The sequence below is a fragment of the Myripristis murdjan genome, chromosome 6 (assembly GCF_902150065.1).
Source record: "Myripristis murdjan chromosome 6, fMyrMur1.1, whole genome shotgun sequence".
NCBI lineage: Eukaryota > Metazoa > Chordata > Actinopteri > Holocentriformes > Holocentridae > Myripristis > Myripristis murdjan.
This window is the reverse complement of record NC_043985.1, coordinates 22,528,667-22,545,468: the sequence shown is the minus strand read 5'-3', so window position 1 is coordinate 22,545,468 and position 16,802 is coordinate 22,528,667. Positions and strand designations below refer to the sequence as shown.

The 16,802-nt window shown below is 40.3% G+C and overlaps 1 protein-coding gene across 1 annotated transcript in view; it reads left to right on the top strand.

Annotated features, from left to right (window-relative positions):
* shank3a (SH3 and multiple ankyrin repeat domains 3a) overlaps positions 1-16,802 on the top strand; it is a 227,419-nt gene that overhangs the window by 78,905 nt on the left and 131,712 nt on the right. The window contains exons 5-6 of the mRNA XM_030053211.1: positions 7,595-7,798; positions 13,897-13,968. Of these exons, the coding sequence (XP_029909071.1) occupies positions 7,595-7,798; positions 13,897-13,968 (276 nt within the window). The remainder of the gene's footprint in view (positions 1-7,594; positions 7,799-13,896; positions 13,969-16,802) is intronic.

Sequence of the window (16,802 nt, the reverse complement as noted above, 5' to 3'; positions counted from 1 at the left end):
CTTGTCTCACTAACTAATACTAACCAGCCTGTGATACTTTTTACCATGCAAAGATAGGTCTTAATAATCTTTACTTATCCCTGATGCCAAATTGTGTTCCTACCGACGGTTTGAAAACTGATTACGTAGGTGAAAGTGGGTAAAATAACCATCAGCATGGAGACTTTTATATTTATTTGGGCAACTAAACATAAGACATGTTAATAGGACATGAGCACCTGTTTGTCATCATCTGAAAGGCCAAGTAGCTCTTCCACTCCATTGTCTCCAGTCTCTCATGGATACTCAGAGAGAGAGAGAATTTTTTTTGGTGGGATGTTCCAGAAACAGTGGCTCAGCGGGTCGAATATATGCAACGTGCACAGCAGCAGAACATTTGGAGGGGGGTTTAGAAATGGTTAAGATAGCCAGTATGATGAAGAGCTGATGAGTAAGTGTCAATAAATCATTGACAGTTACAAATTAACATAATTAGTCCTCTGGCTATCATGTAAACAAAATGGCTGTGGGCCTGATTTGTGATCTGAGGAAGAGTTAGTTTCACTGGCAGCGTGCTTGCTTGCTTGTCGGGTTTAGCCTGACACCGCAGTGCTGAACTGACTCTGCTGGCTGGATCCCAGAGTGGCTCTGAACTCACCAGGAGGAGGATGTTGTAGATATGTGACAGAGCACCAGCAGAAATCTGACTCAAGTTTATCATCAGTCAAGTTTGGCCTTGAAGGAATGTCAATGTATAGTTGCAGCCACTTTATCAATGGAGCCTAAACAAGGCTGACTGAGTGTCTAAAACACTATGAAACACTATAAAACACCAAACACTACTGAGCGTCTAAGCACTATTCTAAGCCAATTACCAGCTAATTCACAGAAGAGACTAACTGTTGGTATGTTTTAAAGGAAGAGGCTGTCTTTCCTACTGTCTTAGGGTCATCCTGCAGAGGGAAAACCCATTATTGCATTGTGTTGACTGTGAAGAAAATATTTGCTTTGAATTTTATGGTTCCAAGTGGTCTGTGCAAATAATAATAATAATAATTCTAATAATAAAGAGAAGAAAAGGAAGTATTATTTATATCGGTACTTTTCAAAAAGAGTTACAAAGTGCTTCACATTAATTAAAGTAAGTAAAGGCAGTTACAAATATGAATAGAATGATGATAATAAAATGAATACGACAAAAAATTTAAACAAGGAAGACAAAAGTATCAGAATCAAGAATTAAAAGAGCCTTTATACCGGTGTGTTTTGAGGAGTGATTTAAAAGCCACCTAATCTCCTCAGGCAGGGCACTCCAAAGTCTGGGGGCTCTAATAGCAAAATCACCTTTGGTTTTTAGCCGTGACTTTGGGTCGGATAGCAGAGGCAGAGAGAGGATAAGAGAGTTTTGCGTGAGGATCTCAGGCAGCGTGTTCAGCCATGAGGGGAGAGCAGCTCGGACATTTAAGCTGGTGCCAAACCAGACGGGGAATCTCGGTAACCAAATTTTTCAAAAATGAAAATACAGCATTTTGTATAAGGGTCACTCCGATGTGTGTTGCTGTTCTTAGACTCTAGCTAACAAGTGAGTTAAGAAGCAACATAGATCATTAAAATTGCATTTACACTTGGCTGACTCCAGCTGAGATCCGATTGCGAGATCTGATTGCAAGATCCAATCGCACACCGATTGCAGTTCATGCTGTGTGTGTACAGCTTGCATTACGTTTGCCATACATCTCTCCCCATCCAGATTAAACATCCAGATATCGATTGCAGTTCAATACGAGGTTTGAACGAGGTCTAACACCCTGACATTTCTGTAGCTGTCAAAGAATTTGTTTAACGATTTCAACTGAGTCGAGTTTAGCCAGAAGTATGGTAATTAGTACTGTCATTGCCTTTGGTATCAAGTGCCTATGCAGCAAATTAATGAAACAGTAATTAAGGATGTGCTTTTAACCAAAAGTTTGCCCTGCCAATGTTTCATTGATTGGCAAAACACTGGGAAATTGGAGAACGGGATAGGTCTGCATGACCCAGAGGGATGAGGTGAGGTGCTGGAGAGAGGAGGGGAGATGTGGAAGGGTAGATAGCACGCATCACGGTCACGGAGGTCATTAGTGTGCAAAAGGTTTCAGAGTCACAGTCTGACTTTAGATTGGGTTTTGTCTTCTGTGGAGTCACGTAAATTCAACACACACAAAGAGAGACACAGACACATGCACAAGAAGATGCACACACAGACAGACAAACTTTCTTTTTCACATGCATGCGCGCACACACACACATATACACATTGCGTGCTGCCACCTTGAGAACGAAAATCAAGGTTATTTCATTGAACAAAGCAAACAAACGCAGTGGCTGATGAGAAGGAGGGAATGTTACTTGAGAGTTTTCCCAAAGCAGAGCACAAAACTGTGTCAGTAGACAGAAGTGTCACACTCAGGAACTTTCTATTTAATTTTTATTCAGACTCAAGATACCATGTATGAAAAGTGCTGAAATGCCAAAGACCAAAAAACATTCAAGGAAGGTCATTTTAAGTCACTCATGCATCCGAAGTAATCAGCGATTTTGTGCTCCTCTTGGCTTGTTGGTATCCTTGGTACCATAAAATGCACTGCAGACGCTACACTAAGTATCCACTTAAGTAGGTACGTATCCCCATTTACAGAAACAGCTCGCTGAGTCTCATATAAATGAAGCCACGGCAAGCAGGGTTCCATTTAAGTTTGGTTGGGCGGCAGCGACAGCCAGGAGAGGCCCGATCAAAAGGGCACACCTGCGCCTTATTAACTTCTTCTTATATACCGTATCTGTGTTTCAGTAGATGCCGCAGGAGGAGAATTGCATTGACTGTGCATCACGCTGACACAACAGCAATGTGCATAGAAAGGCTGTTTAACTATCAGATTTTTAAGCACAAGCACAGAAGCTGCAGATAGGATCGAGACATTCACTTACTGTTTGACTAAATATTAGAATGGCCGAGATATGCGATGTACAGGGACTTTGAATGTAATAGGCTCAATAGTGCCATTCTGATATCTGATGATGTGAAAAGCAAAAACACCTCTTGTAACACTGGGCTCGGTATCTATATGTAATATACTACATCATGATATGAGACTACATATTGTTAATATTAGGGACGGCTAGGGCAGTGGCTGAGTTAAAGACATTAAATCCTTTTATAATAAATAAATTCCAGACATAAATTCAATAAATTCCCAACTTCATCCCCCAGTACAGATCAATGTAATGGCATGTCATGGTTATGTAGGTATGTAGGCACTGTATTTATGGAGGTCCAGCAGTCTGCCATTAGTGCAACACTTACTCTAGTTTGTGACATTTATTACCATGCTGTTTTTAAATGGGCTTGTTTAGATTTTTTTTTTTTTTTAAACTATATGTTTAGTATTTTATTGTCATGTGCATACCTACATGTGTACATGCTCCCACTCCAGGTTAATATGTACTTACTTATTGTATTGCAATGGTCTCTATAACAGAAAATACAGTTTGGATTTTTGATATTCTAATATTATGATGTTGCAGAAGTGTTGTATTCTCCTGCTCTTAAAGGCTTCATTACAGGTATGGGACACTGTTTCTTGAACTTACTAGACTGTTTCAGCTGTTATTTGCCTCTACCTGCTTATGGTCACCATAGCCACATTATTAAGGCTCTCTTGTATATTTTATGAATGCTGCAATAGTCAACTTTCTAAAATTGTTACAATGTTGACATTGAAGTATTTGGCCAATATTGTGAGTGATTTTTTTTTTTTTTTTTTTTTTTTTTTTTTTTATTGGCACACGTACAGTCCATTAGTGTCAGTTGAACACTTCTTTAAAGGAATACAGAGGTTACTTTTATATAGAGCCACTCATCCACATCAGTTGTTTCTGCAGTTGCATTTTGAATGCTGATGATTTCTGTTTCAGTCATCATCTCATCTTATTCAGTCCAATGTTTTTGTCAAACTGAGGCACACAAATGTACCACCAAGTAAAACATGAATGTCTTAAACACACATATTATTGTTTACTAAAAATGAAGTTGCATGATTGTGTTTATTCCCCAGATTCATATCAACCTTGTATTTTGAATTTACTTTGATCATATTTGCCAGACCCCCACAAGGGGGAAGGCTAAGAATCTGGTACGTCACTCACTGACTTACTGACTTACTGACTGACTTTTTTTCAGAAATAAGACAGTGGAGCCGCCTAGTGGTGACATTAAACATTGCAAAGGGCAGGCAAGCTCAACCCTGGTTGTTCTAGTTTGTATTCAAATTAAGGCTAAAATTGAATATATGTTTAAATAACCACAAACCTGCAAGTTTGATAACTTTTTTTTTTTTAAAACATTGGAGTGAGTAGAGAGATGAATGACACTGAGATCAGCAACATCTAAACATTGCAACATTCAAACTGCAATCAACGTAGTTACTGGGGCTTTATAAAACTAATGTGCACAAGCCAATGTCTTAACAAATATTTCCATATTCCTTTCATGCCAAAATTTCAGTCGGACACTTCCAGCTGGACACTTTGTCATGACACAACACCGCCAGACAGTTGAGGAACATCGCAGTGATTTTGGTTGCTTTCACACCTATTGTTTACTTGCTTTGCTCCCAGTGCATGTTCCCACCTCTCCAAACAAACCCAACTAATGAAGTAAACACAGCACTGTTTGATTAAAATAGCCAAATGGGGTAGGTGTGAAAGGCCCCTTTATTATTATTATTTTTAATTTTATTTTCACACATAGCCAGAGCCACAGAGAATAAGTTTGCCAGAACCTCGTGCTTCGCCTCAAGCTTTTGTTGTTCCACAATCGAGACAGGAATGATATGACTCATATTGATCAGTTATATGTTTATCACTGCAGGATAACAAGATATTGCTTGTTTTTTGTAAAAGTGTTATTCTAATGCCTTATTTCTTTAGTAAATGCTTTCTGCTTGGTGATGTGACTGTGTCCAGGCTCTGACACATGCTGGAGGTATTAGGGACTTGTTCAAAGCCAGTTTTCAGAGGGAGATGATGTTCAACATAAGGAGCTGCTTTATCTAACACAGCTTAGAGCCCACAGTGTCTGTGCTCCCTATTAATTTTTTTTTTTTTTTTTTTTTTTTTTTTTTTTTTGTGTATCAGCCTTCACTTTCCCTAATTACTTAATCACTCTTGAAAGTGACTTTGGTTGTTAGGACAGTCTTTTATAGTTACATTTTCTTAAGTCATCCATGAATCCAGTAGCCGACAAGGATGTTTCAGTACCAGTTAAGCTTGTCATATAGTAAATTAAATGTGCAATGAGTGCCAGAAAAGTATGGCAGTCTGTGTGTTTATTCAGGGAAGGTCAACAGATGTGAACCAAATGGTGAGATTTGATGTCCCGAATGTGAGGACCCTTCAGACTCAAATAAACAAAAACAAACAAAAAAAAAAGTATGTTATTGGATGGCTGAATCTACATAGTACATAGTTTTTTGTTTTTTTGTTTTTTTTTTTTTCCCCAGATGTTTCTAAAGGGTCCTCACTTCAATCAATTCTCAGCATAGTGCACCTTTGAAATAAACATACTTCACAACCTCACAACGAAGAGCCTACACACAAAAAAAGTTTTTTTTTTTTACACACGAGCACACACACAGTTATCTGCTTTACATGCAGTGATATTCCTCCTTTGTGTAGTGGTTGATCAGGATTTGTTCCACTTCAATTAACAGAACAAGGACAGATAAATAGAAAAGCGAGTTATTGTCAAGGCTGAATTATGGGTTAATATGTTTAGCTCTGCAGGATAATCAAAAGAGCATTCCATTACGTTTAATAATGATGTCTGACTGAAATTAAAGTGCCATTTGTCTTTGAAGTTATATCTGTGCATGTGCCTCTGTCTCTGTGTTCATTTGTAACCGTGTGCCTGTCTGACATCTCCCCATTTTGACAAGACTGTCCCAAGTGGCCTTTTTAATTCTCAGTTTTTTCTGTCTCCACCCCCCATCATCCCTCACTGTAATGACATGGACTGAACCCATCTCAAAGTGAAGAGGCAGCTTTTCAAAGCCATATGTGATGTCAGTTTTGTTACATTGGGGGAGAAAGATCTTCCTGTCTCTGTGCAGACCAACCCAAACAGAGCACTCTGAGCAACAGAGAGAGAGAGGGAGAATAACAGTGTGCAGGGATGTAAAGTGAACAGCATAGACTGATTGCAGGTTGGTAGGAGATAATTCTTATCGATCGAGGGATTGTGAAATGGATGTGATGATACTTCATTCAGGACTGCTTGTGTGCATCTGCATGTGTGCGTCTGTATCGCTTTGTTTTGTTGGTTGTTCTCTGCTGCAAAAGATGCAATTTCTCAACACTTGTGTCGGGGTGTGAGAAGCATAGTGGTGCTGAACAGGATAGAGTTGAGGTTCTGAATCGATATTGCAGTCAGCAATGATTTATTTAATACTTGTAGGTTTTGTACCTCCCACCCTCCTCCTTTTCACTCTTCCCCTTCTCTCTCTCTCTCTCTCTCTCTCTCTCTCTCTCTCTCTCTCCCTCTCCCCCTCTCTCTCACTCTACCTCTACTTCCCTCTCATCCTGTCTCTGCTTTCTGTAGCTCAGGCTCCACAATGTGGTAACTAGGTGGAAGTGCTCTGCGCACCCACTTCAACCAATGAACATTAAACCTCTGGATGGACTAGAAAGCAGCAAGCATACTAATTTATTCTGACACCTTAAAAGCAGCACAATGACAGATAGTCCAGATAAGAGTTAAGCAGGCTGTATCTTATTTAATAATCAGATGATATGGGAGAGAACAACAAAAGCGTTTTCCTCAGGAGGGCTTTCAGTCTATATATACTGTTGTTAATTAGAGCACAAAGGTCAGCAGAGTGAGAGTTATTTTTCACATGCGGTATGTCTACCGAGGGATCCCCCAAACCCTCCGCTGTCCTTACCTATACTGTTTCATGTGTGAGTGGAGACGGCAGATAGGGCTACTGTACTATAGGTGTAGGAGTAACATACAGTATTGCCCAGCTGATGCCCCGTTCCAGCTCTGGCCACTTAACTTCTGTATCGTTTAATATTCAGAGCATGAATAATGCACATTCAGATGTAGCTTTACTCAAAATTTAAGCCGTCCACGTTTCTGCATGGTTGGGCTCGGGAGAGTGTTTATGGAAGATTTAGCTGATAATTTGTTTCTTTTGTTCCTTCGGTACTGTAACTGTGTTGGTCAAGGTTTTGTTTTGGATGACCTTTTATGAATATTAGTGGAGGAAATTGTCGGTTAATGCTGAAATGCCATGATACCTGGGTGAATTGTTCAGAAAATTATAAGGCTTAGCTGGTATTATCTTCTCCCCCAGCCATGACATTGCAACTTCAATAAATGCTAATTTGATGAAGAATGACTAAGATCCTATTTCATATTCTGGTCAACTGTTCACCACATGTCAACACTGCATTTCTGAGAATCAGTGAAATATCACTCCTCGGTTTCTCACTTTTACTCGACTGAAATACAATATGTGATATTTAACATAATGACAGGTACTTAACCTTCTCTTCCCTCCTCTCATCTCCGCAGAAATGCATGAAATTCAACGTGGATGCTCCTATCTGGCTGTCCAAACAGAGGATCCTGTGTACTCTGAACCAGAGCCTGAAGGATGTACTCAACTACGGCCTCTTCCAGCCGGCTTACAACGGAAAGGCTGGCAAGTTTCTGGATGAGGAAAGACAGCTGAGGGAATACCCCTTCCCTTCTATCGCTCCTGTACCTTACCTGGAGGTAGGTCCACTTCCACTATGAGATCATTTATGTGTGAGGTGTTTGTGAGAGAGAGAGAGAGAGAGAGAGAGAGAGTGAGAGAGAGAGAGAGAGAGAGAGAGAGAGAGAGAGAGAGAGAGAGAGAGAGAGAGAGAGAGAGAGAGAGGAGGGATACACAACATTAGAGAGCAAAGCATATGTTTTCTGCTGGCTGTTAATAAGGTTCTTGCTAACCAGCACTGGGATGCAAGCATTCATATAATTTTACTTTGCCTCTACTTGCACTTTGCAGATATTGCTGATCACAGGCAAAATGGGCGAAAGGTGAGAGCGAGACATGGAGAAAATGAGTTCAAAGGAACGGGAAAGAATGAAAGAAAGAAGGTGTATTCAGTACTCGAGTTGAGGGGGGATGAGGGTGGATGGCATCCCCCCTGAAATAAAAACGGTCAAAATCATCCCCCCTGTAAAACTGCTATCCTCACTTTTCATCAAGTGAAAAAAAATGACCATCCCCCTTGAATTTTTTTTTACAACTTGACAACTGGGTGTATTGAAATGGAGTAAAGCAGAATTAGCTGAGTAGAGAGAGAGAGAGAGAGAGAGAGAGAGAGAGAGAGAGAGAGAGAAAGTGAGCAGGTACACGTCTGTAGAGAGAAAGGAGTCATGCTTGTTTATCATGTCAAATTACAGAATAACAGCATGGATGCACTACGCAGCCTCCTGACACCGTCCATTTAACCTTTTGAAATGAGCCTGCATGTGTCACTTCAGTGCTGTCATTTTCCAAGGGACTCTACACATGGAGGCTGTTGTCATCTATCAATCATCCAGTGAGCCACTGACTCGAAGGGTCGCTACTTTACTCCTTTTGAAGCTATGTACATACGTGTGAGTGCGTGCGCGCACATGCACACACTCTGTACGGATTCGTGTGTGTGTGTGCGTGCTTTTTATGTCACGATGTGTCATTCAAAGCCATCAGCAGTAATAATATGCTTAGTGACAGTGTGTTGTCTACAGCAACTGTCATCTCTCAGAGATAATTGTAGCGCTTGTCCATCATGGTTTGTGATCAGAGAGAAACATGCACATATGCAGGCAGACTGTGGTGCAAAGATGTCAGGTGTTACGCCAACTGGCAGTCTTTGTTCGCTAGTTTTATGATGAGTGGAGATAGGGGGAGCATAATAAAGATTTACTCGATCTCCCTTGAGCCACGGCTTAATGTCACCCGTGACATATGGGCAGATACTAATATCATTATTAAACTAAATTATTACTTGTAGTCGCCGCTTGCTTTGCAAAATGTAAATATCTGTTTAATACTAACAAGAAAAGATTTTCCTTTGGTTTATTTATTTATTTATTTATTTATTTTTTGGTGATACAATTTAGGCTATATTGGGAAAGATGAGATGTGTAAAGGGCATTATTGAGTCATGGTGGGCCCATCTGGCTCTCTTCTTCTCTCGTCATTCCACCCTCTCTCTGTTTACCTTTCTCTCTCTCTCTCATTTTCTTTTTCATTCTCTGTTTATTATTATGGTTATTATTATTTTTCAGAGTTGATTTACTGTTCCAATTACGAGTTGGACTCTTACCAGGAACAGGAAATGACAAAAGCAGATGGAAGGCATTCAGGCTGGAGGGTCTTCCAAAGATTTCACTGGCCTTTATGATCTGAATTTGATTTAGATGTGTACGGTGACAAGCACATCAACAGGGATGAGTATTTTACCATTTCATTTGTTAGTTATTAAAGCCAAATGTGCAATAACATAGCACAGACAGAAAGGCACATCGGTGAACATGACATCACCCTGGATTTCCGCAGCACAGATGCTCCTTTAAAGATGCTTTGAGATGTGCAAGTGATTGGGTGTGGGAGCTTTATTGACTATGCTAACTTTATGATGTCAGCATGGCATTGTCAAAAAAAAAGTACAGTAATATAGAGCAAGCCAGCTCACGTGTATGCAGTTGAGTTGTACTGTATTCCAGTAAAGTATTCAAGTACTTAAAGGGTCACAATTTTGCTTTGACTAGCAAAATGTATCATTATATGGAACAGGAGATTTGTGGGCAACTTCAACAGTAAACAAGGCTGATGGAATAATTATGATTATTTATTTATCTGTTGTTGTTGGGAATAACTCCTCTTGCAAGGAATTTGATACGACTGTGGACCATGCACACACACACACACACACATGCACACACATACACACACATGTTGGATTTAGACCACAAATCTTGAGGAGCAGTGTCATGCAGTATCGCATTTGGAAATTACTAGTTTAACAAAACAGTGCGCTAATGCACAAAGAATTACTGGAGCACGGAGCTGCATGTTATGAAGCAGCAAATCAATTTAGCTCTATAAACTATACCGGAACTGTTTGGAGTCAATGCCATGAGTGGTATTCTGCACTGTAACTGTGTGTGTACGAGCATGCGGGCGCACACGTTTGTGGGTGTGCACAAACGTGTGCGTGTGTGACCTATACATTCGAATGCATGCTACCCCGGGGGCAGTGGTACTTCAGGCTGCTGGTATCAGGTCACATATTAGTTCATTTTTTACGACCATGGAGCACAGGGCTGGACTGAGAAGCATCACAACCACTGAAAATAACCCCCAAGCCTCCATATGCTAAAACAGAGAGAGAGAGTTGGACATCTCAGTCGTTAGTCTCGCCTCTGACAAGACTTTCATCCCTTTGTCCCGGATGTGTTCATCTCATCCTGGGCTGAATGCATCGGAGTACAATGATGGATTGTGTTTTCTGGAATCCTGCGAGTGGTGTTTCCGGCTGATATTCTAAGATGGCAGATGAGCGGAGGAGGGCAGGGAACAGGTTGCTCGTCAGGCTGCGTGTGTCATCTCGGCGGCCTGCGGCTGTGGATCCTTCACTGCATCCAGGAGGCTCGGCAAAAACTTCCATGGTCAGTCTAACGAACTGCACTGGGTTACAGTAGACAAACGAACAGGCTAATTTTGTGTGTGTATGAGATTGAGGCACATTAATATGATTATGTGATTATGTTTTTTGAATTTACAATGGAGGTTTTCAAGGTGCATCTCTTTGTGGCACTACAGGCAGGAGGTATCCCCAAAGAGATGGTAAAATGTGTAAAACTGTATGCACATTATCACATAAAACACTTCATATTTTACTCTCTTTTGAAATTCAGGCTGATCCGTCCTGGTTTTACTGGTTTTATCTCTACTTTTGAGTTTATGTTTCTCCTCCTGAGTTTATGTTCTGGTTGAATGGGTGTATGTGTGTGTGTGTGTGTGTGTGTGCACTTGTGTGTTATTGCTCTGTGGCAGTTCTCTGTGTGCCATTGATTGGCCACCATTTACTCCCTCTGGCCCTGGTTTGGAGGAGATGATTGACATCGTTGGATTAATCAGCTCAAACTCTCTTTTGTGGATTTACAACAACACACATGGTTGAAGAAACACACACACTCACACACACACACACACAAACACACACACACACATGCACACCTTCGATATACAACAAAACGTGTGCATTGAAGGTTATAGCATTTTAAAGCTATTACAGCCTACCAGTGTTCAGTGAAACCTGTCCATCAAATCAGCGGCTTGCAGCAGACCTAATAAATGCTTTGGCTTTCGGGGAAATTGTGCAAGACCAAAGGGGAAAAAAAATCACATTATGGAGCTGAAGAACAGAAATCAGAAACCATAACAGAACAAACATATTTTCAGGAGGAGAAGAATAAATGAGAGCACGAGTTATCGGAGGTGTCTTGGCGTACAGCTGTCTTTGTGAAAGTGCAGAAACTGCTTTGAAGATTCTTCTGGTGTCCCACAACTTTGGCTTGTCATTACCGGCGCTGACAGGGCAGTGTAGCTCTCTGAAGTCATGTTGTCATTTGTCTCGGATTTCTTAGCATTTTTGAGACTTCCAGATCTGTATATACAAAAAAAAAACCCAAAACAAAACAAATCAATACAATCAGTATAACTTTGCCACACAATTACAAGTTGTAGATATTCTCTCCCTCTTAATAATTTTGTTGTCATCTTTGAAGAAACATAACAGATTGGCCAAAGAAATGGGCATGGCTGATAAACAGGTGTTTTTTTTAGTGCTCAGCAGCCAGCTAGAATGATTCACAGAGCAGACAGCTGGGTAAAAATAGCAAAATAACTATTTTGATTGGAAAACGGCAGCAGAATTTAGTGGATCCAATCTCATTTTAGAGAGAAACATACACAGAAAATTTGCTCAATCCGCGATTTCATGTTGGGGCAAAGGTTTACAGTCATTGTTACATCTCCCTGAGATCTGTTGACATATATAACAAACATGTTAAATGACTGAAAATATGATCTTATTGGATATAACTCAGAAATAATACCAAGTCTATGTGATATTTAAAATATTTAATATCTAAAATATTGTAAGAGAAACTGATTAGGAAACAAACAATCACTTCTGTAGGTTTTGTCAGGAAACAGTAGGAGCTCTCTGGAGAAGGGCTGCTTTCATGAACATTAAAAAAAAAAAAAAAAAAACCCTTTCAAAGCAGCTCCATGTCTCAGCCACAGGCCTTCATCACTGTTCTCAAGATGGACAGAAAAAAACAAACACATCATTACAAAGAACCACTTGAGGATGACAGTCAGGGTGTGTGCGCTCACCCTGGTAGTCATCCTCAGGTTTTTCTGACACCACTTGAATAAAGCCTTTTTAAGTGATGAGGATTCATTTCAGTCCCTGCGTGTTTGTGTACATTGTGGAGTCAGGATTGTGAGCAAACACAATCAGGCTGAAATGATGTCTGTTGCATCCTGAAGTGACCGCAATCCAAGAATTTTGAAAAACTCTTATGTTTGGAACAAGCCAATAGGAAATCAATGATTTTCTTCCCCTGTAAAACACAGATTACCCAAGGAGCGTTGTGGAGGACTGGAGTGATGTTCATGGCATACGGTGGCTGTTTTGGTCTTATAGCTAAGGAATAAGGGAGGCAACAACATGCTGCCACTCTGAAGCTCAACTCCAGGGCGGAGGATTTTTGTGGAATGAAACAAAAGCCAGCCAGGGTGGGCAATAGCTGCTGGACAACACCTAGATTGGATAATCACTTCATTTTAATTTGATGTAACTATCATCACTGCAGACCTAGAGCTTAGTCTGCCAAATTTACTGTGCTTGAAATGATTGTAATCAAGCCTAACAGTGTGGGTCAGGAGGTAGCTTGTTTAGTAATCGGTGGGTTCCTGGTTCAGTCCCTGCACGGAGTTTGTCAAAGTGTCGCTGATCAAGGCGCTGGATCCCTGACCCCCTCCTGATGAGCAGGTTGGCTGCCTTGAATGACAGACCATGCCATCAGTGTAACAAAGTGGGTATGAATGGACGAATGTGAGGCAGTCACTGTAAAGTGCTTTGAATAGTTGGTTAACTAGAAGCACCGCATCAATGCAGTCCATCTACCATTTATACTAATTATTTGAGACTCTAAATTAATTAATGTGAGTCTCAAAAGAACTGCTTTCTCTCTCTCTCTCTCTCTCTCTCTCTCTCTCTCTCTCGCTCTCTCTCTCCCCCCTCTCCAACGCAGAGCCTTGTTTTTGTGTGATTTGTCAAACTTGTACGCAGTGTTGCTCCTGCTCATTTATTCAGTTGAAATTCGTCAGCTTTTTGTTTGCTGTTTTGCAAATTGTAATCTGCACTCAACTTGCAAGGTAGGTTGATTTTCAGGCAAGACCTAATGTGCGGAAAAGATGACAGGCGGGAGCAATGGAAAAAGATGACAGCCTCATACAGGGAGATGTTTGGTTCCCTAACGTCATTCCATGGTTATTAAATATGAGTCAAAATCTTTGTCTGTCTGTCTGTCTCTCCCTCACATCAAGCCAAGGCAGAATTAAACTAAAAATAAACTGACTCACTTTGATCTGAGGAGCTGCTGCACCCCTTGCATTGCAAGACGAATTAACTTTGATAATTAACACCAGTATCCCTTCTTTAGGGTTTTTACCTTGCAGTTGAAAGAGAAACAGAATGAAAAGGAAAAAAATCAAACCGCTTAGCTTGCCTCTGTTTTTGTTTTTGTGTGTGTGTGTGTTTCAGTTCCGCTATAAGAGGCGTGTCTACACTCAAAGTTACCTGGATGACAAGCAGCTATCTAAACTTCACACCAAGGTAAGACCAAACATCTCTGCGCTCCTCTAGCCAGACACGTGATGAGTGTATGCATTATGGGCAAACTGAGTACAATATTTTGCATATGCAGAAAAGGTGTATATTTTTTTAAGGTGGTAACAATACCCTCAACAGCACCTGCTTGATATAAATCTCTTGAAACAAGTGAGAGGGTCATGGTTTTGTTGTAACATCACAGTTGGACAATCTTACTTAAATCTTTGATTCTGCCAAGAAATTATTTGGTGACAAATAGTTACAGTTTTTTTTTTTTTTTTTTAACCTTCATTAGATGCTTGGTAGGTGGATCTAAATGAGACCTGGCCTTTGTGTGTTTGTTGGTTTGTGTGCATGCTCGTTCACCAGCAGTACAGTCAAAGTCTCACAAGGATGATGCAGGTCTATTAGGTTCAGCGATCTTCTTAGTTACAATAACACTGGGCTACCACTGAACTATCTGTTAACACAGTGCTACTAACCATTTGTGTTTTCAGAAGTGAGATAGTTTGACTCATTCCAGTCACACCCCCCAACACCACTCCTCCACCCAAACACATTTAATGTGCTTGTGCATTCATACTCTGGGCAGAACTCTAAGTTTTTTTTTTTTTGTTTGTTTGTTTTTTTTATTTTAACAAACATACATATGGTGCATTGTTACTTTGACAAGAAAATCCTTCCCTTTCATAGATGGCGCAGGATACAGTTTTGCACCAAAACATTTACATCATCAAATCACTGCCAAAAGTCATGTTGACATATACTTCAAATGTATTGATCATGAAGCCTTGCTGTGGGTGTCCCAGGTTAGCAAGCTGTACATGAATGTGGACAGAAAGAAGTGTGGTCAGTAGCTGACTTGCAATTCCTGGTGGGAAAAAGATATTATGACTGACACTTTACACCTACAGTAAACTCTTACTTTGTAAGATAAAGTCATGTAATAAACAGGATAATTGACTCCAAGGTGTGTTTGATTGAAAAATTATGACCTTTGTGAAGGCAACCCCCTCTGTGCTGATTATTATTTTTGACAGGAGACCATGTTGTTGTGGATTATCCTATACATACAAACTGTAGCTAGGATCAATTATCTTCCTGCCTTCCAGCCAGACTCTGCAAAACATCACCTGTAAATGGCACTGATCCATGTTTGAAACATAACTGTGCTGCAAAGCAGTATAAATCAAAGCAGCAGCATAAGGCTGTGTTATTTTTTTAGTAGCTGTGGGAATCCTAATAAATAAATAAGTACATAGATCGAATAAAACAAAACATACAGTATATTGCCAGTATGTCAAGAATATAGGCTACATTTACATCAAGATCAGTGGCAGCTGTCTGTTCAGTCCATGCAAAAGTCAGTATTTGAAACTGACCACGATCACACCGTCTACATTATAACAGCCATTACACCATGCGTGTCTAATTGTCATACAGTAAGTCCCCAGAGGGAACAGACATAGAGGGGGCGGCTTTTACAACGCACCTTATAACCTCAACTCCAACGCCAGTCGCGAGGGCAGATGACTCAAGCTATTTCCCAGGATCTCACAGTTTGTGCTGTATATGTTCTCTACTCCCGGTGTAATTTATTTCCGGCTGTGAGGTTTGCTGTGTTTCTAATAAAGCCTTTCTGAAATAGTGATATTTTTATTAGAGAGGCACTACAACATGCTAAAGCACATACACACATACAGGCAAATAACAAACATGATGATACAGTCAGGCACTTATATATTAATATACTGCTAAATTAAAACATTTGGACCTTGTATAAAAATGCTGTGTGTATTACTGTTTCAGACAGACCTAAGACATTTGGGAGAAACCTAACAGTCCATCATTGAAATATTGGAGAGATGACAGTTGTTCCCTCTGTCTCATGTCTCCACTGAGCAATAACAATCGCAGACACATTTGCGTCATATTAGCATATGTATTAGTGCCGACATTAGACAAGCTTTTCACAGGTGTTAAAAAGCGTGAGCACACACCGAGTCGGTACTCTCTATCAGCCTCGAGAAATTGACATAGGTGGTCTGTTACCATAATTGCCTCCCAGCATTTTGCACTAGAAAGAAGCTACCGTGAATGTATTTGCAATGAGGCCGAAGCGCAAAAAAGCACTGGACAATCGTTTGGTCTAATTATAGGTACTAAGGGCCCATTTTGCTGGTCTAGTAAATTGCAACAGCCACCTTTTAATGACAAAAGAGGGTTTTCAACAGCACAAGACATTAATAGATCTGGCCCATGGTGTGTGTGTTGTGTGAGGCTCTAGTTGATCAGGGTTACTGTCTGATATCAGTGTCACTGGAGGAAATCACACAGAATCAGTCATAATAAATAGCGTGAATAAACATTATCAAGAAAGACACTTTCATTATTTACATATCGCAGTACGGATAGCACTAAAGATTATGCAGTGCTTTTGGTCAAACTGAGTGAGGAGTTGAGGCAAAAGTCACATTGTTAAAGCTGTAAGGCTTTTTGGTTGTTTTGAGTTGAACTCTTGATTAAAACTTTATTATAACTCATAGACTATTTTTGGGAATGTGGCCATCCCATAGCCTCAAAGATGAAGACAAGCTCAGGCTCAAATCAGGCCGATTTCCAGTCTAGCATAGAAAAACTTATTGGATTACATTTCTTTGTAGACCTGAAAAAGTCTATCCCAAAATTCTAGAGGGAAATAATATTCAGAAAAGATAAACCAAGAGGAGCTCACTGTTTTTGTATTTGCTTTCTGGCATGTTTACCCCTTCCCTGACAAAGGTAGGTGTTCTTCTCGGTAACCAGAGGGGGATAGAGGAGGATACTCTTGAAAGGTT